The sequence below is a fragment of the Bufo gargarizans genome, chromosome 10 (genome assembly GCF_014858855.1).
Source record: "Bufo gargarizans isolate SCDJY-AF-19 chromosome 10, ASM1485885v1, whole genome shotgun sequence".
NCBI classification, from domain to species: domain Eukaryota; kingdom Metazoa; phylum Chordata; class Amphibia; order Anura; family Bufonidae; genus Bufo; species Bufo gargarizans.
Genome location: NC_058089.1, coordinates 72,690,462 through 72,714,195, shown reverse-complemented (window position 1 = coordinate 72,714,195; position 23,734 = coordinate 72,690,462). Strand labels below are relative to the sequence as shown.

General features: G+C 45.2%; 1 protein-coding gene across 1 annotated transcript in view; it reads right to left on the bottom strand.

The window, feature by feature from the left end:
• EML3 (EMAP like 3) overlaps positions 1 to 23,734 on the bottom strand; it is a 194,096-nt gene that overhangs the window by 75,186 nt on the left and 95,176 nt on the right. The window contains exons 6-7 of the mRNA XM_044270888.1: positions 1,808 to 1,843; positions 429 to 552 (exon numbers count right to left, since the gene is read on the bottom strand). Coding sequence (XP_044126823.1) covers positions 429 to 552; positions 1,808 to 1,843 — 160 coding nt within the window. The remainder of the gene's footprint in view (positions 1 to 428; positions 553 to 1,807; positions 1,844 to 23,734) is intronic.

Below are 23,734 nucleotides of genomic sequence, written 5' to 3'. Positions count from 1 at the left end.
ACAGGGGTAAGGGAGAGACTGCTTCCTTCTCCCCTGTGCTACTGAGGAGAACACGGAGAGCACTGAGAGCAGCCCGCTCATTGTTCTCCGATACTAGACTACGCAATAGCGAAGCCTAGTATCGAAAAAAGGCAAATCCTGGTATCGAGGTCGATACCAGGCAAAAGTATCGATTGGGTATCGAAAATTCGATAACTGAAACAACACTAGATGCATGCAGTTGTATTATTGTAATGGATCCGTTTTTGCAGATCCATGACGGATCCGCCCAAAACGCGAGTGTGAAAGTAGCCTAACCTCCTCTGATGAGCATGCAATTATTTGGAAGAAACAGGTTCTTTTCAATCATTGCCTGTGCGATAAGAGATGAGCCGCTTTCATAGCAGAAATACATTTATATTAGACATGTAAACACAATTTAAGGATACACCCACTCTAACTGCAGCTTTTCACTGGGAAGTTCTGGCTTCTGGTCATCATGGTTTTTTATACAGGAAGGTATATACATTGTAATTGGTCGACCACGGAGAAAAACCTTAACACTCATACCATCTATACAGGAACAGAGGTAAATTATTGTAATATGCAATGGCGGCTCATTATCAGTAGTAGTAGTATAATGTACTAAGACGATGCTGGAGATCAATATCATAAAAAATTATAAAGGCAACTATGCCAGAGGCTTATAATATTAACTTCAATTAAAGAGAAGACCACGGCACTCTAGTTGCTGTTTAGTTAAATGCTTATTTTTATTATTATTAGAAAACTGTTTTTTTTTTTTTTTATGCCATCATCGAGAGAATAATATTTAGCCACTGGCAAACATTTGGGTCAACGATAGACCTTGATCACGGCCTTAGTCATGGTGCTTGTAGTTTGGCTGGATGCGCCATCCAGCCAAACTACAAGCACCATGACTAAGGCCGTGATCAAGGTCTATTGTTGACGAAACGTTGGCCAGTGGCTAAATATTATTCTCTGCATGGATAAAAAAGTTAAAAAACAAAACAAAAAAGTTTTCTAATAATAATAAAAATAAGCATTTAATGAAACAGCAACTAGAGTGCCGTGGTCTTTTCTTCAATTGCAGGAACTTTATATACCAATGAGCACCACCTTTATCACAGAGGTGTGCCGTTCCACTCTTTCCTCACATTCCCCCTATAATATTAACTGGACATTTTACATGCCTCAGAACTCATACCTTCTACTATACATCTACCAAACAGAAATTATATATATATAAAAAAAAATAATAATAATGAGTCAGCATGTTCTGCTAGTGTTTACCTGCAATACATTGATGATCAGTTTCATTACATAACAAAACGTTTAGATGAGCCAAAACAAACATATCTTAAAGGGGGGAATTGGACAAAAAGGTGTTATTAAAAAAAAAGAAAAAAAGGTAAAAAAGTATTACCCTCACATATCCCTGCCCCAGCTATTACAATTCAGGCATTCCAATGTGTGGAGCCAGGACCGGAAAGTGGAGAACACTGGGTACTAGAGTAGCATTGTAATAGCAGGGGTGGGGATTGGTGGGGTTCAATAGTGCTTCTTTCTAACTTTTATTATAAATACATTTTTTGCTTGTAGATTCATACTTTGTGTCCATTGGCAGCACAGGAAAATATAGTAGGGTCCCAAAATATTCTATTGGTGCCAGTTTGATGGTTCTGTACATCACTGAGATTGCACAAAGCCATACAGGTTCTGTGCTTGAGCCATAAAGCTTGCTAGTGAAGGTCTAAAGGAGAACTGGTTACTTGTCTAAATGAGCATTACTACTGTATATACCTACCTATGTTATAATTTCCCCGTTTAGATGCTGAGGAACCTGAAAGATATTTGACTTATTAAAGACAAGATGTAGAGATACATCAGAATAAAAACAGGACAATGAATGCAAACTATGTATTACATTTCTATACTGCATGCATCATTAACAATCACACTAGGAGCTCCACTGCCTTCTCATACAGCTGATCTGCAGAGGTTCCGGAAAACCCCTTTAAAAAATCCTAGAAAATACCTTTAAAAGGAAAAATTTCAGGAAATATTCCTAGAACTACTTGTATTGAAATACTGTAGCATGTAAAAACTGCATGCATTTTTTTTCTCCATACATTTACTTTCATGATTACTATTTTACCCATTATCATCACTTGGGAGGAAAACTTCAAAGTTGGAACAGCCAGCAACACCTAAACAGTGAATTAAACTCTAAATATAAGGGGTTATCCGGGTTCAGAGCTGAACCCGGACATATCCCCATTTTCACCAAGGCAACCTCCCTGATATGAGCATCGGCGCATTTAATGCTCTGATGCACACCTTTGCCCGGCACGATAAGTTTTTTTTTGAGATCCGGTAAAGTACTGGGCTCTCCGTGGGGAAAAGCTAGGCGGCAGCACTAGGACAAAGCTAAAGCCCGCCCATTACTGCAAGGTGGAAGCCTCCGCCTAGCAGTGTAAAAATATAAACAAAAAAACCACTGCCCCAGCACAGGGCAATATAGAGCATTGGAGCATGAAATGCTCCAATGCTCATGTTAGAGAGACAACCCCTTTATGAGCAAAACAACAGTAAAAGAAAATCAGAATGCTCTAACCATCTGACCACCGAACCGAAGCTTACTCCACATATTGCTGAATTATAAGACAAGCTGCTTAAAGTATTCACATGTATGCAGGTTAATACAATACATTTGCAAAGAACCTTGTAATAATGCCACAAGGTTTGCACACCTGGAATTGTGGTTTTCCTGTCACTCTGCAGATCCTCTCAAGCTCTGTCAGGTTGGATGGGGACCATAAGTGGACAGCCATTTTCAGGTCTCTCCAGAGATGTTTCATATGGTTCAAGTCAGGTCTCTGGCTGGCTCACTCAAGGACATTCACAGAGTTGTCCCTAAGCCACTCTTGTGTTGTCTTGTTTGGGTGTTTAGGTTCATTGTCTTGTTGGAAGGTGTACCACTGACCAAGACTGAGGTCCAGAGCACTTTGGATCAGGTTCTCATTAAGAATATCTCTGCTCCATTCAGCTTTCCCTCAACCCTAACTAGTCTCCCGATCTCAGCCACTGAAAACCACTCTTTTTGAATGCCCCCCCCCCCCCCACAACAACAACAACTTCTTCGCACCCTCCTTATCTTGTGCAATCCCCACTCCTTCAACTTGTTAGGATCGCTCTTTCAGACCAGGCCTGGCAGCCGTCCTTTTCCTACAAATATATACAGTATGTTATGTCGCTGTATATACTATCATTGTATAATATTGCTGTTCACAATAACCTGTTATACTCCTCCCCCTGAGCGAGCCCCTTCCGAGTTAGGGGCCCTATAGTTGCCGTTTCCCCTGCTTCCACTATACACGTGTTTCGCCACGTAGGCTTCGTCAGGAGGCCTTCCTGACGAAGCCTACGTGGCGAAACACGTGTCGAGGTTGAGGCATTTGGGGATCCATTGTCACAGAGAGCAGCAGCAATACGGGTATGTAATGTGAGACTCATATATTGTTTGGACAGGCAAAATTATTTAACTATTTAGTAGTTATTAGTCATCAGTCATATCATTACACAGCCACAGTCTGACACTTTATCTGAGTCTTAGATTGTGGAGGATGTAAGGATATTTTGGATAGTCATGTTAAATGTTTGATGTGATGTTGTATTGTCATCACTATCTATTACTTATTCCATGGTCATCCGACTCTTTATCATTTTGGCAACTGTGGCTGCTCAAGGTGCAATTCCCCTCAAGTGCGATTCTCCACATTGTTGAGCCCTTTTCTAGAGGCTCACTTCTTCACATCTTATCCCTTTTGACTAACCGTGATATTTATTGTTCTATGTAATTCAATAACAGTATTTATTTTTTATATAAACAGCATCGTCGTTTTTTGGTGTTCCCAACACAGAGAGTGACAGAGCTCCACTGTCAGAGAGGAGTAATCCACCCCACCTGACAGTGCTGCCTGTGTTTTATACCCCCAAAACCCAACCTGGAACATGGGGAGTAGTCACCCACCCACCACTTTGACTACTCCCAGTAAGAGCCATCCCTGATCAGCTATTACAGCAATACTAAATAGCAACGTGTCAAACAGCAACTGCTGCTAACACATGAAAACAGCTCTTACTTCACCAAGGCCAGGAACCTCGGTGACACATATCTATCATCCACAATCATCCCTTGAACTCTCCTACAGTATATATATATATAACATACACACATACATATATGTCAGTGAAATAACTTGACAAAAGGAATGATAAATTAAAATTTACTGAAAATCAGCTAATGCTAATTAGACACTGCATTTAAATTGTAGTTCAACTGAATAATTTTAAAAAATGAACTAATGTAACTGGCCTGACAAAAATGATGGTAACCCTAGAAAACATTGAACATAATTTGACCATAGGGACATGTTAAACTAAGGTCCATCATGTAATCAGCATCACAGGTGTCTTCAAACTTGTAGGGAGTTAGTCTGCCTATTTAAAGAGTGAAGAGAAGTCACTGCACTGTTTGGTAACATGATGTGTACCATGCTAAAGCTGGACAAAGAAAGCTAAGGAGAGAGTTGTCTCAGGAGATAAGAAACAAAATTGTAGACAAACATGTTAAAGGTAAAGGCTATAACATCATCTCCAAACAGCTTGATGTTCCTGTTAATACAACTGCAGTCTGCACATATTATTCAATGTGGCAGCAAGAGGAAAATTAATGACAAATTGAAGAGATGGATAATATAACTGGTAACCAGAGCCCAGAACAACTTCTAAAGAGATTAGAGGTGAACCGCAAGGTGTAACCAGCAGTGGGTGTAGACCTGATGCTTCCCTGGTATTCACCCTTAAACCACTGTACAGGGATCTGGTCTTCGCCGCAGGGAACTAGCCAGGCCGCTACCTCCTGAAGTAGTCTTTGTGTAGTTGGCTGCTGACCCAAGGGGCTCAGAGACACTGGTGCGAAGTACCAAGTACTCAGGTTAAAGGCGTAGTTTGAACACAGTCCAATAGTCAGGGCAGGCTGAGTACTTGGGTATTTCAAATAGCAATTCTAAGGTCAGGGTCGGCTGAGTACAAGCGCAATTCAGGTCACAGTTCCAAGTTTGGGGCAGGCAACAAGGAGCAGAGTCAGTAGACAGACAAGGTACGGTAAACAGACATTCAGACAAGATCACCTTCACTGGTTACTAGTAGAGATGTCCCGAACTATTCGCCGGCAAACAGTTCCCGGCGAACATTGCTTGTTCGCCGCGGCAGGCGAACATATGCGATGTTCGGTCCTCCCCTATTTGTCATCATTGAGCAAACTTTGAACCTGTACCTCACAGTCAGCAGACACATTCCAGCCAATCAGCAGCAGACCCTCCCTCCCAGACCCTCCCACCTCCTGGACAGCATCAATTTTAGATTCATTCGGAAGCTGCAATCTTAGTGAGAGGAGGGACAGTGTAGCTGCTGCTGATTTAATAGGGGAATCGATAGCTAGGCCAGTGTATTCAGTGTCCACTCTAGTCCTGGAAGACTCATTTGATCTCTGCTGTAAGGACAGCATCCTGACAGCACCCCAAAAAGCCATTTTTAGGGCTAGTACATCAGTCTGCTTTTTGTTTTTTCCTCTGTAATCTAATTGCAGTTTCCTGCCAGTGTGTGTGTCAGGCTCACAGCGTATACTGTGCCCACTTGCCCAGTGCCACCACTCATATCTGGTGTCACAGTAGCTTGCATAAAAAAAACAAAAAACTTTTTTGACTGTAATGTAATTGCAGTTAGTTGCCTGCAAGCGTGTGTGTCAGGCCTACAGCGTGTACTGTGCCAACTACTGCCAGTGTACAGTACCACCAGTGCCACTCATAACTGGTGTCACAGTAGCTTGCATTAAAAAAATATATAATTTTGACTGTAATATAATAGCAGTTAGTTGTCTGCAAGTGTGTGTGTGTTAAGCCTACAGCGTCTACTCTGCCAACTTCTGCCAGTGCCACTCATATCTGGTGTCACAGTAGCTTACATTTAAAAAATAAAAAAATAAAATGTGACTGTAATATAATAGCAGGTAGTTGTCTGCAAGTGTGTGTGTTACAGTAGCTTGCATTTAAAAAAATCAAAAACTTTTTTGACTGTAATATAATTGCAGTTAGTTGCATTCAAGCGTGTGTGTTAGGCCTACAGCGTCTACTCTGCCAACTTCTGCCAGTGCCACTCATATCTGGTGTCACAGTAGCTTGCATTTAAATAATAAAAAATATTATTTTGACTGCAATATAATAGCAGTTAGTTGTCTGCAAGCGTGTGTGTCAGGCCAACAGCGTCTACTCTGCCAACTACTGCCAGTGCACAGTGCCACTCATATCTGGTGTCACAGTAGCTTGCACGCATAGACAACTAAACAACTAAACTAATCTAAAAAAAAAAATGACAGGCAAAGGCAGGCCACCCCGCAGGGGCTGTCATGGTAGTGGTGTTGTGATTCCCTTTGGCCCTAGAATAATGCCCAGTGTTCAGAGGCCACGTACCCTGAACTCGAAAAGTTCTGAGGACATAGTTGACTGGCTAACACAGGACACCCAATCTTCTACAGCTTCCGCTCGGAACCTTGACGCACCATCCTCCTCCAGCTCAGCTTCGGGCACCTCTCAAGTTACCACTCGCCCACCTACCGCCACCACCAACACTAGCACCACAGCTGTTTCACTTGATCTGTCAGAGGAGTTATTTACACATCAGTTGGAAGAAATCAGTGATGCACAACCATTATTGCCAGAGGATGTAGATAACAGGGATATGTTTCAGTCAGGCAGCATTACACACATGGACGTACGGTGTGATGATGATGATGTTGTACCTGCTGCCGCTTCCTTTGCCCAGTTGTCAGATACAAGTGAAGCGGTTGATGATGCCGATGTGTCCGTGGATGTCACGTGGGTGCCCCCTCGAAGATAAAAAGAACAGGGGGAAAGTTCAGATGGGGAGACAGAGAGAAGGAGGAGACGAGTTGGAAGCAGGGGGAGGTCGTCGCAAGGAGCTAGTGGCACAGTCAGACAGCATGTATTGGCACCTGGGTTCAGCCAGACAGCACGCCAATCAACGCATGCTGTTGCCACCACCAGAATGCCGTCATTGCAAAGCTCAGCAGTGTGGCATTTTTTTTTGTGTGTCTGCCTTTGATAACAGCGATGCCATTTGCAACCTGTGCCAAAAGAAACTGAGTTGTAGGAAGTCCAACACCCACCTAGGTACAACTGCTTTGCGAAGGCACATGATCTCACATCACAAACGCCAATGGGATCAACACATGATGACGAGTACAAGCAGCACACAAACTCAAAGCCACCATCGTCCTCCTGGTCCAGCATCTTCAGCCACGTCAACCACTGCTGTCCTCCTTGCCCCCTCTCAACCACCCTCCACTCCGCCTCTCGCCTTGAGCAGTTCCTGCTCATCTGCCCACAGTCAGGTGTCTGTCAAGGACATGTTTGAGCGTAAGAAGCCAATGTCACAGAGTCACCCCCTTGCCCGGCATCTGAAAGCTGGCTTGTCTGAACTCTTAGCCCGCCAGCTTTTACCATACAAGCTGATGGAGTCTGAGGCCTTCCAAAAATGTGTAGCTATTGGGACACCGCAGTGGAAGGTACCCGGCCGAAATTTCTTTTCACAAAAGGCAATCCCCAACCTGTACTCGATTGTGCAAAAGTAAGTCATGGCACGTCTGGCACACAGTGTTGGGGCAAGGGTCCATCTGACCACTGATACCTGGTCTGCAAAGCACGGTCAGGGCAGGTATATCACCTACACTGCGCATTGGGTAAACCTGCTGACGGCTACCAAGCATGGAATGCGTGGCTATGCAGAGGAGTTGGTGACACCGCCACGACTTGCAGGCAGGCCTGCTGCCACCTCCTCTACTCCTCCTACTCTATCCTCTTCGCTAACCTCTTTGGCTGAGTCCTCTTTTGCTGCTGCGTCCTGCTCCACATCTACTGCACACCCCCAGCTCCCCAAGGGCTATTCCACATTCCGGATACAACAGTGTCACACCGTCTTGGGGTTGACTTGCCTGAAAGCAGAGAGTCACACTGGACCAGCACTCCTGTCCGCCTTGAACGCACAGGTGGATCAGTGGCTGACTCCGCACCAACTGGAGATCGGCAAAGTGGTGTGTGACAACGGAAGCAATTTGTTGGCGGCATTGAATTTGGGCAAGTTGACAAATGTGCCGTGCATGGCACATGTGTGTAATGTGATCGTACAACGCTTTTTGTATTAGTACCCAGGCTTACAGGACATCCTCAAGCAGGCTAGGAAGGTGTGTGGCCATTTCAGGTGTTCCTACACGGCCATGGCGCACTTTTCAGATATTTAGCAGCGAAATAACATGTCAGTGAGGCGCTTGATTTGCGACAGCCCGACACGTTGGAATTCAACACTCCTAATGTTTGACCGCCTGCTCCAACAAGAAAAAGCAGTCAATGAGTATTTGTATGACTGGGGTGCTAGGACAGCCTCTGCGGAGCTGGGAATTTTTTTGCCACGTTACTGAACGCTCATGCGCAATGCCTGTAGGCTCATGCGTCCTTTTGAGGAGGTGACAAACCTAGTCAGTCACACTGAAGGCACCATCAGCGACATCATCCCATTTGTTTTCTTCCTGGAGCGTGCCCTGCGAAGAGTGCTGGATCAGGCCGTAGATGAGCGTGAAGAGGAAGAGGAAGAGTTGTGGTCACCATCACCACCAGAAACAGCCTTATCAGCATCGCTTGCTGGACCTGCGGCAACGCTGGAAGAGGAGTCTGAGGAGGAATGTGGCTTTGAGGAGGAGGAAGACCAACCACAGCAGGCATCCCAGGGTGCTCGTTGTCACCTATCTGGTACCCGTGGTGTTGTACGTGGCTGGGGGGGAAGAACAGACCTTCAGTGAGGACGAGGAACTGCACATGAGTAGCTCGGCATCCAACTTTGTGCAAATGGGGTCTTTCATGCTGTCGTGCCTGTTGAGGGATCCTCGTATAAAAAGGCTGAAGGAGAACGACTTGTACTGGGTGGCCATGCTACTAGACCACCGGTATAAGCAGAAAATGCCTAAAATGTAACCGAATTACCGGAAGTCGAAAAGGATGCAGCAGTTCCACAATAAATTAAAAAAGTATGCTTTACACAGCGTATAAGGGTGATGTCACAATGGGAATCTAACAGGGGAAGAGGTGAAAGTAATACTCCTCCTACCACGACCACGCCGGCAAGGACAGGACGCTTTACAGACGTGTTGTTGATGGAGGACATGCAGAGCTTTTTAAGTCCTACGCATCGCCACAGCCCTTCGGAGTCCACCCTCAGAGAACGACTCGACCGACCGGTAGCAGACTACCTTGTCTTAACTGCAGATATCAACACTCTGAGGAGCGATGAACCCCTTGACTACTAAGTGTGCAGGCTTGACCTGTGGCCTGAGCTATTCCAATTTGCGATAGAACTTCTGGCCTGCCCCGCTTCAAGTGTCCTGTCAGAAAGGACCTTCAGTGCAGCAGGAGGTATTGTCACTGAGAAGAGAAGTCGCCTAGGTCAAAAGTCTAGATTACCTCACCTTTATTAAGATGAATGAGGCATGGATCCCGAAGGGACTGACAGTGGGTGATACATCTGACTAAAAAAGGCCTGATGAGATGAGCTGCCTTGGGCTAAAAATGGTCCACACGCAGCTGTATTTTATCTCTGCATGCCGGATGACTTGCATGACTTATCCGCCACCAACTAGGGTTCAAGCCGCAATGTTTTAGGGCACTTTCTGCCTGGAAAACATACATTTTTCTGGCCGCTGCTACAGCAGCGGCTGCAACAATGCCTAGTTTTTCAGGCATTTGTACATGCCTCATTTTTCTGGCCTCTGGTGCTGCACTGTGGCTGCAAAAACAAAACAAAAAAAGGCACATACATGTGTCAATTCCCCTTCGTGATCGTTACCTTGTTGTGATGAAGGGGCTTGCGTATCACAATGAAGCGACCACCTCTATGAGTGTTTTGGCAATGGCAATGTTGGCACACCCCAGATGATAAGGTCGTTGCTTCATTGTGAACAGACTAAAAGCGATCGGCTGGATAATTTTGCATTTAAAAAAAACATACATTTTCTTTGTGACTACTTTCACACTTGCGGCAGTGTGATCCGGCGGGCAGTTCCGTCGTCCGAACTGGCCGCCGGATCCGCCGATCTGCCACTGACTGAAAGCATTTGTGAGATGGATCCGGATGCGGATCCGTCTCACAAATGCATTGCAAGGACGGATCCGTCTCTCCGCTTGTCATGCGGACCGACGGATCCGTCTTGTACATTTTTCTCATTTTTACCGATCTGCGCATGCCGGAACGACGGATCCTGCATTCCGGTATTCTGAATGCCGGATCCGGCGCTAATACATTCATATGGGAAAAAATGCCGGATCCGGCGTTCAGGCAAGTCTTCAGTTTTTTTCCCCGGAGAGAAAACCGTAGCATGCTACGGTTTTCTCTTTTGCCTGATCAGTCAAAACGACTGAACTGAAGACATCTTGATGCAAACTGAACGGATTACTCTCCATTCAGAATGCATGGGGATACAACTGATCAGTTCTTTTCCGGTATAGAGCCCCTGTGACGGAACTCTATGCCGGAAAAGAAAAACGCAAGTGTGAAAGTACCCTTAGGTGATCATTAACGCCTACTAGGCCAACAATGGGCCCAAACTGCAGAATCATTGTTTTCTGGGTCACTTAACCGTCACTGAACTACCTCAGCACGACCATAGGCTTTGAAAAAAAAAACATCGCCTGCAATCTCCCAAACGTGCGCACGAGCACAGTCATCACTACACCAAGATTGACGCATAGAGGAATAAAATTTATGTCATGAGTGTGTCAACTATTGACAACTCTTTGCGGTTGTCTAAAGTCTATTCCATACACGTCCCCTGATAGGGGACGTAACAGGGATTAAACTGATAGGAATAGTACTACTTAACACACCACTCATATCTGGTGGCACAGTACATTGCACGGCGCACGCGCAGTGCCCCAAATTGGAAGTAGGAGGACCAACCAAGCATCTTTTTCCATCTCCCGGTTCCCAAAATCTATTCCATAGACCAGCCCCTGATAGGGGAATGGAACAGGGATTAAACTGATAGGAATAGTACTACTTAGAATACCACTCATATTGGGATTGCATAGTACATTGCACAGCGCACGCACAGTGACCCAAATTGGTAGTAAGAGGACATACGAAGCATCATTTTCCATTTCCTGGTTCCTAAAATCTATTCCATACACGTCCCCTGATCGGGGACGTAACAGGGATTAAACTGATAGGAATAGTACTACTTAAACACACCACTCATATCTGGTGGTACAGTACATTGCAAGCCGTACGCGCAGTGCCCCAAATTGGAAGTAAGAGGACCAACCAAGCATCTTTTTCCATCTCCCGGTTTCTAAAATCTATTCCATACACGTCCCCTGATAGGGGACGTAACAGGGATTAAACTGATAGGAATAGTACTACTTAACATATAGTACCACTCATATTGGGATTGCATAGTACATTGCACGGCGCACGCGCAGTGCCCCAAATTGGAAGTAAGAGGACCGACCAAGCATCTTTTTCCATCTCCCGATTCCTAAAATCTATTCCATACACATCCCCTGATAGGGGACGTAACAGGGATTAAACTGATAGGAATAGTACTACTTAAACACACCACTCATATCTGGTGGCACAGTACATTGCAAGCCGTTCGCGCAGTGCCCCAAATTGAAAGTAAGAGGACCAACCAAGCATATTTTTCCATCTCCCGGTTCCTAAAATCTATTCCATACACCGGCCCCTGATAGGGGACAAAACAGAGATTAAACTGTTAAAAACAGATTTTTTTTTTATAAAAAAATAAAAAAAAAAAAGGACAGCCTCTGCGGAGCTGAGTATTTTTGGGCCGCGTTACTGAACGCTCATGCACAATGGCTGTAGGCTCATGCGTCTTTTTGCGGAGGTGACAAACCTGATCAGTCAAACCCAAGGCAACATCATCAACCTCATCCCATCATCCCATATGCGTTTTTTCTGGAGCGGCCCCTGCGAAGAGTGCTGGATCAGGCCGTAGATGAGCATGAAGGGGAAGAGTTGTGATCACCATCACCACCAGAAGCAGCCTTGTTGTCGTCGATTGCTGGACCTGCGGCAACGCAGAGAAAGGAGTCTGAAGAAGAGGAGTCAGTGGAGGAAGGTGGCTTTGAGGAGGTGGAAGACCAACCACAGCAGGCGTCCCAGGGGGCTTGTTGTCACCTTTCAGGGACCCTTGGTGTTGTACGTGGCTGGGTGGAGGAAGAGACCTTTAATGACGTAAGTGAGGACAAGGAACCTTGTGCAAATGGACTGTTTGCGGTTGTTTGCGGTGCATTAAACGGGGAGTTTGGTCTGTCAGAGTTTGGTCTGTCACTGTAAAGCGGGCGTAACCCTTGCACTACCTGATCGATACAACATCATACCTGATCGTATACACACACTGGATGTTTTAAAGCACGTTATTCCAAACAATTTAGGAATGTTAGGCGATTTATGCCCTTTATGGATTAAAACCCGACTCTGCGTCAACTACGTAATTTTCCATGGGAGTTTTGCCATAGATCCCCCTCCGGCACTCCACAGTCCAGGTGTTAGTCCCCTTGAAAAACTTTTCCATCACTATTGTGGCCAGAAAGAGTCCCTGTGGGTTTTAAAATTTGCCTGCCTATTAAAGTCTATGGTGGTTCGCGAACATTTTTGCAAAAATTCGCATTCGCCGTTCGCGAACGGAAAATTTTATGTTCGCAATATCTCTGGTTACTAGCAAGTAGAAACCTCAAAGCTCAGGCGAGGAGGTGGATCCACAGCCCAGCTAAGTAGGAAGGTTGACAAGCTCTTTAACCAACAGCTGGGCTCAGTGCACAAGGAAAGGACTAACACTTGCAGTGCTGAAGGACAGTTTACTAAGCACCAGTCCTAAAATCACACAAGGAGAGTAGAGCGACATCTGCGCCTGGTCATGACAGCAAGACAGCGGTGGGCATGGACCACCAGTGTGACAAAGTGGACTTATTGGAAGACAACCAAGGAGAAAACCACTGTTGGAAGCAAATCTTACAAAAACAAGTCTAGAATTTGCCAAAGTGCATATTGACAACCACAAAGCTTTGGTGAGAATGGCCTTTGGACAGATAAGAAAAAACTGCAGCTTTTTGGGAAGTTACATCAGCTCTATGTTCACAGATGCAAAAATGAAGCATAAAAAGAAAATAATATTGTACCTACTGTGAAACATGGAGGAGACTCAGTTATGTTTTGGGGCTGCTTTATTGCATCTGCCTTGAATCAGTGCAGGGCACAATTAAATCTCGACACTATAAAGACATTCTGGACCGAAATGTGCTGCCCGGTATCACAAAGATTGGTGTCAGTCAAAGGTCATGGGTCCTCCAGCAGGAAAATGACCAAAACACACAGCTAAAAACATCCACGAATGGCTAAGAGCAAAGTTTTGGGCTATTCTGAAGTTGCCTTCTATGAGCCCTAATCTAATTCCTATTGAACATCTGTGAAAAAGAGCTGAAACATGCAGTTTGAAGAAGACACCCTTCAAAACGGAGACAGAGGGGCGCATGCGCGCAGCCCGAGGAGGAGGACATGCTTCTCTGAGCTCCGTGCCACAAGCCGATCTAATCCCTCTACAAGCGCCGCTTTACCGGCTCCACAAGCCTTCAAAACTGGTGACTGACAACCTAAGAATGTCCCGCAACAGAGGGAAGTGAAGAACGATGAGTAAACCGGCGCCATCACAGACTTTACCTGAACTCTTTAGAAGTACTGGGCGCTCAGCAATGGCGGACCCCTCTCCAGCTCCAGCTAGCCCCGCCTCCTCCACTACCAGCGGCTGCATGCCGGACCCACAAGACCAACAAGGTCAGGCAGAACTCTTTGCTAACATCGCTGCTCTGTTTCGTACAGAACTCTCACAAGCAGTGGCAGAGTTTACACGTCAGATCCAGGACTTGGGGCAACGGGTCTCTGATCTGGAGTCCCGCAATGATGATATTGAGGACGCGCTGGGCTCCGACAGAACAGACACTGACTCGCACACTGCACAACTGGAGGCGCTCGAGTCCAAGATAGAGGACCTTGAAAACTGGTTCCGCAGAGGAAACCTCCGTGTAAGGGGTCTGCCGGAATTATATCCACCATGACAGCACTATTCACGGCCCTCCTACCACAAGAGGAGCAAAGCCGCCTGAAAATGGACAGGGTACACAGGGATTTGAGGAAACCCCGCTCAAATGATCTACTAAGGGATGTGGTCCTAAAATTTCATCACCCTGAGGTCAGGGACCTGATCTTGGCTGCAGCCAGAAACATCTCGGAGCTGCCGGGCCTACCTTCGTCTGTGCACTTGTATGCGGACCTCGCGCCATCTACCCTCCGTCGACGACGAGAGCTGAGACCGGTGACTCAAGCATTGCAGAAGGCACAAGTGAAATACAGATTGGCTTTCCCTTCGCACTCTCTTTCCAACTCAACTCTTGGAACCATACAGTTTGATCGCTATGAGAGGGTTTAGAGACTTTGCAGCGTGCAGGAATACCGCATGAACACCGAGACGGACCGGAGGCTGCTGCCAAGCCTCAAAGACCAGCTAAGATCTGGACCAAGGTGGTACCCACATCAGGCTCTGCGAGCCACTCACCCAGATCCTAAACTGCCGAGACCGGCGTGGCATGACCGATATGCTGGACCGATGCTAAAGTACCATCATCATAATGAGACGTAAGTGTTACCATTTTTTATTTTTTTTTTGTTGCAAAGCTTTGTTTCTGCTATAAGTTTTTTATTAGTGGCCTTACCCCACTGTTTTTTGGAGTCCGATATCAGGGATTTGGCTTAGTGGACTTTCATGCTGCCTCAACTAAGAGGGTTGATGGAGACAGAGATTCGCGCCATTTTTGGGTGAGACTTCCTCTAACCCAACCCGTCATTATCTGCTGACTTGGTTCAGCTCTTGCTATACCATGCAATTTATGCACCTGTTTTATTGTTAGCTGTTTTGTTTAATGACTTCTGTTCCTAAGATAGAGGCTCCTAAGATAGAGGACGTCCCTTTCTTCAGCACACACTTGAACCTCTCATATTAAATCGGTTATGTATAAAATTTGGTCCCATAATGTGGAGCTTAAACTCGCCTAGAAAACGAAAAGCGGCATTTGCTGCGTATCTGAAACATAAACCTGATGTCCTTTGTCTACAGGAGTCGCACTATACACCTGGGTCCCATCCGAAATTCTTCCACCCACAGTACTCTAGGTTTTTTTCATCTACCTTTCAATCAAAAAGCAGGGGTGTGATAACGTTGTTAAAAAAAATGTTTCCCGATGTCAGTGACGCAATCGATCTTCGACCCAAATGGGAGATTTGTTATTCTGTTGGGAACATACCGGGAGGAAACATTTTGTCTTGTCAATGTGTATGCACCTAATGAGGATCCAGTATCAATCCCTCACATATCATAAGATCATTTGGTGTGGGGACTATAACATCACTATTAACCCTATATTATACCGTTCGTCCCTCCCACCCAGCCACGTCCACGCTCACACAAAATCAAGATTCAAAAGGTTTTAGAGTCCTTAAACTTAGCTGAGACGTGGAGGGAACATAATGGGCCACAAAAGAGTTACACATATGACTCATCCTATACATCAGTTATATACGCGCATCGACATGATATTCACCTCCACGGCTCTTCTCCCCTATGTCTCATACTCTAGACACATCCTCTCTTCCTGGTCGGACCATGACATAGTGTTGACCGAGATAGCTAGGGCTGACCGTACCTCTTTGGCTTATACGTGGAGACTAAATTAGTCCTTACTGACACGCTCTGGACTGGTTTATCAGCTTCAAACAGACATCCCGAATTTTTTTAGGGATAATGTTACAGCCGACTCTGACCCTATGATAGCGTGGCTAACCCACAAAGCCTTTATGAGGGGGAAACTTATTGGTGTAGCCTCACATATGAAGCGAGATCGTACTGAAGCTCAAAGAGCTTTAGAAGCTAAACTTGAAAGATTAGTATGGGCACATCCGAGATCCCCTTCTCTATATCTGCTAAAAGCCATTAAAGACACTAAATTGCAACTAAACGCCATCCTTTCTAACAATACAGAGAAGGCCCCAGGACAAGGGCAGGCACCGCCTACTATAACTTACAGAGCGAAGATACCGGAGGGCATAACGGGAGAACGGACCAGCGCTCGGGGATAATAGTAAGTGCAGTGAGATCCCCGGGCGCCGCTCTCCATGTCAGCATACTTAGTTCACATTGTTTTTACAGGTGAAAGGTCCTCTTTAAGGCAAAACAGAAAATAAACCAGGTTTTTCAGCTACGTACCCAGATACTATACTTTACATGTTTTACTTCTTTTATCAGAAATTATACTCCACCCCCAACTCCCCCTCCGATTCCCACATACAGAACTTTTTATCAACGGTCCCAATTCCCCGGATAACGTCAGAGACTTTGTCAGATTTAGGCAGACCGATATCCAATGATGAAGTTAAATACACTATAAACAACCTAAAGATAGGTAAAGCCCCCGGCCCTGATGGCTTCTCGGCGCTATATTTTAAAAAATTCGCCCCTTACTTTCCACACATATTGCCAATTATTGCAACCTCCTTCTACAAGGACATACCCCCCAGCAGAATTTTTACAGGCCAATATTGGAGTTATTCCTAAACCCAACAAGGACCCTCCGAATCCTTCCAACTACAGACCCATATCCCTCCTTAATCTAGACAACAAAATATTTACATCCATCTTAGCCCGTCGGTTAAACACCACCTTACCAGATCTTATACACAAGGACCAGGTGGGGTTTATACCTGGGAGAGAAGCACCTGACAATATTAGAAAGGTCTTGAATCTACTACTACCTACCTACTTATGTCCGTTACCAATCCCATCATGTCCTTCCCAAATCTGCTGCATATACTGCAAACCTTTTCAGAGGTATCTGGCCTTAAAATTAATCACAGCAAGTCGGAATTACTCCTCTGCAATGTTTCCCCACAAACAAAAGAGCTATTGCTAAGAAATTTCCCCTTTCAGCACAAGCCACATTATATCTCATATCTAGGGACGCTGTTACCAACCAAAATTGACCTGGTATATAGAACTAACTTTCCCCAGATGTAACGTAAAATCAAACAGGGCTTGAAATCTCGGGGCTCTTTACCAGTTTCATGGGTCAGCAGGATTCACATAATTAAAATGGTAGTCCTTCGGAGACATTTATACCTGTTTAGGACCCTCCCTGTCCCTGTTCCCTCAGCCGATTTAAAGACCATACAGAGGGACATCATGAAGTTCATTTGCGCTAATAAGAAACCACGCATACCTAAATCAACTATGTGTAGGCACAAAGCACAGGGGGGCTTATCAGTTCCAGATTTACTGAAATACTACAGAGCTGCAAGATTGGCCCAACTATTCTTTTTTTTTTTTCTTGTAAGCACCAACCAAGAGCTACAGCATCCAGATTTATCGATCCAACTTCCCCATATCGCCTCAAATTTGGACAAATTCTTCCTTTTTTGATAAATCCCCCTTTCTAGGCGAATTATCATATTTAGTCTAGCGACGTATTCTGAGATATCTGGAGGCACTGGCTGAATCCATTTTGCCGCCAACATTTTCCTTGCTTGGTATAGCATTCTCCCTATTCCAGTGACTACAGCAGATTGCAAGTTATCTTCTGGCATAATACCCAATAGGCACAACTTAGGGTTTAGGGTAAGACTAGCACTATATACTTTGTTTACAAGGTGTAGTACAGCCTTCCAGTACGATTTCAGTGAAGGACAAACCCACAACATATGTAGTAGATCCGCCTCAGCACTTCCACATTTTGGACAAGCCGGACTATCTCTACAGCCTATTTTATGTAAAAACATCAGCTGCTGGTATTGCTTTAGGATCCCATTAGAACAAATATGCCCTAGGTTCCATATGCCTTTATTATTCCACTGGGAGAATCCATTCAGGCCACCCAATTCATGGAGCATAGAATTATGCCATAAGGGCGAGATATTAATTAATCCCTTTATTCCTAAAATAGTTTTTTCGCCTCGCTCCATACCTTCCTCATGAGCTGTAAAGTCGGAATACACCCCATTTCTCCTTTTACCTCTCCTTCTATAGCTGCTAATGGGGGAGATCTATTCGATGCCCATCCCTTCAGTCTGCCATTTTTCCCTCCCAGGTCACCTAACACTCCCCACCCCTTAAAATGCTGTAATTGGGCTGACAAGAAGTATAACATAGGATTAGGCAAGGCCAGACCACCTGCATCTTTATTCCTCTGCAATACTTCGTATCTGATCCTGCCTCTATTATTTTTCCATATAAAAAACCGCAACATTTGTTGTAATTTATGAAAATAATGCGCAGGGATCCATATAGGAGAATTGTGCAAAATATATAGCAGCTGAGGCATTAGGATCATTTTCTATAAGTTCCCTCTACCTACCAATGATAAAGGCAGTTTATGCCATGTGGCAATCTTACTTTTAAACTTTCCCATTAAAGGTAGTAGATTATTAGAAATATAATCTGCAGGGTTCATCGACACTATCACTCCAAGATATTTAAACAATTGCACCACCTTGAGCTCAGAGAAATTAGCATGACGGGCTTGCATTTGAGAAGATACTGGGAGGATCACCGACTTATCCCAGTTTGAGAAGTCCAGATTGGTCACCAAATTGCGATATTGTAGAGATTATAGAATCTATGGAACCAGCTAGATCACCTACATAAATCATCCGCATACAAAGATACGCGTTCTTCAATAGAACCCCTCACTAGCCCCCTCACCAACAGTGTAGATCTTAAAAGACATGCTAATGGCTCTATTGCTATCGCAAATAATAAGGGAGACAACAGACAGCCTTGTCTCGTCCCCCTTTCCAGAGCAATCGCAGGTGATAACTGACCATTCACTCTAATTCTGGCCCTGGGCTCAAAGTATAAGAGCGTGACCCATTTTAAAAAAACCGAACCGAAGCCCATCTCAGACATGACAGCCCACAAATACCGCCACTAGACGCTGTCAAAAGCTTTGGCAGCGTCAAGTGAGACCACCGCAGCCTTACTATCCTGTCCATCTCCTCCCTCCAGCTGAAGATTCAAGAATAACCGTCTAAGGTTCAAAGCCATAGATTTTCCAGGCATAAATCCAGATTGATCATCGTGGATTATAGTCTGAATGACCCTATTTAAACGATTGGCCAGAACTTTAGCCAGAAGTTTTAGAGAGATATGGGCCTGTAGGAGTCTACCAGAGAGGGGTCCTTGCCGGGCTTGGGTATCACCACTACTATCGCCTCTCTCATAGAACAGGGCAACCTACCCTCTCGATACGCATCTTTAAAAACCGCCAGCAGGTGTGGAAGTAATAATTCCCCATGTTTCTTATAGAATTCCCCAGGGAGACCATCCCCACCAGGCGCCTTTTCATTGGGGATGGAATTCAGCGCCATCTCCAGTTCCTCCAGAGTTATATCTTCATCAAGAAGCAACTTATTTTCCTCAGATAAGACAGGGATGTTAATCCCCTTTAAATAATTGGATCTGTCTGACTCATTAGTGACCAATCTGGACCTATACACCTCCCCAAAATGAGTATAGAATTCTCCCAGGATGTTCTCATCTCCCGTCACCAATCTCCCTCCAGTTCCTCTAATTGAGGCTATACAAGGACCATTTTGTGCTTTAGTCACAGTAGCTAACAAGTGGCCCGCACTTTGTCCTCCAGCGAAATATCTCTGAGTCACAAATAGACGTTTATCCTCCGCCCTAGTCTGTATGTGTTCTTTCAGAAGCTTTTGAGCCTCCTTCCACTGCGCCTCATTAGTCGATGTAGGTTGATCCACAAATCTAGCTTCTAACTGCGTAACTCTATCAGAAAGCTCCCTATCCAGAATACGGCTCTTAGACTTTTTAACGCTAATGTGTTTAATATACAGCCCTCTGACATATGCCTTTAGGGCATCCCAAACTATAGCTACCGACGCCGAGCCCACATTAATAGATAAAAAGTCAGAAATGGCCCTAGAAATATCAGTTCCTGTATCCACTATTGATAGCCAAAATGGATTTAGTCGCCAGATAGGTCGAGCAGCGCATAGTCTTCCTACTTCCAAGGCAATCAATAGTGAGGAATGATCAGATATACTACGAGGCAAATATGAAATCTCCTTTGTCAGTGTTACTAAGGATGAGGATCCGATTGCTAAATCTATTCTGGATAGGGAGCTATGTGAGGATGAGTAGCATGAATACTGACGCCTACCAGGGTTTAGGGTTCTCCAGATATCACACAACTCCACCTCCGAAAGCAGTCTTGCCAAAGAAGTAAGGGTAGCTGTGCACGTTCCTGGCCCATTATGGAGTTTATCCAAGAACTGTCAATACACATATTAAAGTCTCCTACAATTAATATAGGGACTAGCTGGAATTTAGATGTAAATGTAATATTCAACCTCATAATTTCAGCTGAATATGGAGGGGGAACGTACACCGCTACCAAAATAATCCTGAATTGAAAGATATGACAATCTATACATATAAATCTACCTTCATCGTTAATATATGTCTCTTGGGCAACAAACAGAACAGATCTATGCACTAAAATATTAACACCTCTGGCATGCGTGGAATATGTAGAGTGAAATTCACAACACATCCATGCTTTATGTATCAGATGCGTCTTATCAGCAGTCAAGTGGGTCTCGGATAAACACAGAATAGCCGGCTGTATATCTTTCAAGGCATGGAAGATAGCCTACAAAGAAAAAATATGGGGGATTCAGCCCGCACAACTCCTAGCAGGTGCAGATTGCTATGGCGAAATACAGATACAAACGCAAAAACACAAAATGCAATCGTACTCTGCAACCAGCACTCTGCCCTGCCTTTATGCTGGATGTTGAATAAGGCATTGGTGTACATTTTGGCCAAAGCGTAATAAGCCACTCACCACGTCAAGGTCGCCTTAATGAGTGGTCCCTAACACTAGTTCCTACCTTTTATGGGCCATGACAGCCACACAAAGTCCAGGGAGCGCAGGTACAGCATGCACGCCAAGCAGAGTGTGCTTGGCGTGCATGCTGTACCTGCGCTCCCTGGACTTTGTGTGGCTGTCATGGCCCATAAAAGGTAGGAACTAGTGTTAGGGACCACTCATTAAGGCGACCTTGACGTGGTGAGTGGCTTATTACTCTTTGGCCAAAATGTATACCAATGCCTTATTCAACATCCAGCATAAAGGCAGGGCAGAGTGCTGATGGAAGATAGCCGCTCGCTTAAACGCCTGTGACATTCCTCTCGCATTCCACGCAAGAATTTTAACAGACGACATTATGGTGACTCATATGTAGATATAGAAGCCAGTGCCGACAACCCCAAAGGAACCTCCCATTAACAGTAGAGCCTGCCCCTTTACCCCCCCCCCCCCCCCAACTGACCCTTAACTTCCCTAACCATATTGCAAGTTATAGACGCAATAGACAGGGGTATACTATAGACATACTAAGTGAACCTAACCGTCTTGAGTTAACGATATAGGCACAGATGACAAAGCAGTTGCTCAAATAGCATAGGCGCTTCAACCTGGATGTGTAAATGGATTAGTCCACCCATCCTCCCCCCCCCAACCACATAAAAGCCCACATATTGTTAAACATATCCCGTTAAAGGACATCATATGTATCCTCCCTCCCTCCTTAAGAAAACAGAGAAACCTCCCACAAAGGTATAACTTTCAGTGCGGGGTACTAATATACGAACACTTGTATAGCAAGAACAGTCCCATCAAAGGAATCACCGTCTCTTCAGGTATTGTTGCCACGCCGGTCATGTTCATAAGTGTCCAGCCATTGACACGCCTCAGACGGATCCTCAAAGATATGTGTTGATCCATTCACCACCACCCGAAGCTTTGCCGGGTATAACATGGAATAAGGCCACTGCAATAATCTCAATCGCTTCTTGACCTCCAGAAATTTCGCTCTCCGCTTCTGTATTTTGGCTGAGAAGTCCGGGAACATCAGGATACGGCTATCACCAATTTGGATGTCCGGGTTGTTTCTGGCTGCTCTGAGTATGGCGTCCCGGTCTCTGTAGTGTAAAAGCTTTATCAGGAGAGGTCTTGGAGGCTCCCCCGGAGGCGGAGGGCGAAATGGCACCCGATGTGCTCTCTCTATTGCAAAGAGTGGGGATACTGTAGCTTATCCTTCCCAATAGTGTCCACCAGCCACTTTTCCATAAAAGAAACAGGGTCTGAGCCCTCAGTGCGTTTCGGGATCCCAATAAATCGCACATTATTCCGTCTCAGACGGTTCTCCAAATAATCTGATTTCGATATTAGCAGAGACACATTATATATAACACACTGCAAGTCTCTCTTGACAGGTGGTAGCTGGTCCTCCATGTCACTAACGCGACCCTCCAATTCTCCAACTCTTTCCTTAAATTGCCGCATATCTTGCCTTATCAATAAAACTTCCTCCATGAGGCCTCCCACATTAGCATTTAGGGATGTGAGTGCTGTGCTGCAGTGCGCTACCATTTTTTACACGTCTGCTATGGTAGGTTCGGATATAGGCGCCACTTCTGGTGGCAACTCTGGACCCACCTTCTGCTGTGTTACCGAGGCATATGAGGCTGCTTCTAAGGATTCCACTCCCCTCACCGGACATCTCAGCATCAGGCACCGGATCACTCACTGCAGCAGCTGAGGTACGGGCAAACTTCCCCAGCTTCGCCGCCACATCAGAAAGTTTGGTAGTTTGTGCGGCACCATTTTGTTTACTCGGCGTGTCCATGCCGCTGTGTCTCTACTTTCCTTCTGCTTCTGACGGGTCATACTGCGACCGGAATATCACCCAATGTTTAGGGAGGCTTCTGAGCAGTGTCAGTCCACTTTGAGGCCAGGCAGGAGACAGGTAGACAATAAAGTGCAGGATTATAGCCAGGAGCTCTGCGCCATGCGACTCTCTACATTGCCGGTCAGGCTACGCCCCCCCGGCCCAACTATTCTTAACGCATTTAGAAAGGAAGAAACAACCACTCTGGGTCACGCTAGAGATGTCCGACATGGCACCCTATACTTGGACAGCCTTGATATGGACGGTACCCTCGTTACCACCGCTCATCCGCACTACATCCCTATTATCACACTACTCATTGATCCTCTGGAGATCAGTAAGTTTTAAGTATAAACTACAATCTGCCCCATCCCCATTGACTCTGATATTTGGTAACCCACTGTTCCGCCCAGGTCTGCAATACACCGCCTTCACTTGGTGGATTAACAAGAATCTCTGTTCCCTACATACATTTCTGCGACGGGGAAAACTGGAACCAAAGGGCGACTTTGTAGACAAACACTCCCCACCCGCAGGGGAACACTTCAATGTTAATAGGATATTCTTCTTTTTGCAGTCATTGATAGGAACCACCCAGAAACTAGATTTTGCCCCTTTTGAAAGAACGATGGCTTACTCCCTATATAAACAGGGACTACTATCCAGAATATATGGGCTCCTCGACATTCATCCAGAAGGGGTAAAACTCCCATATATGTTGGCATGGGAAAGCGAT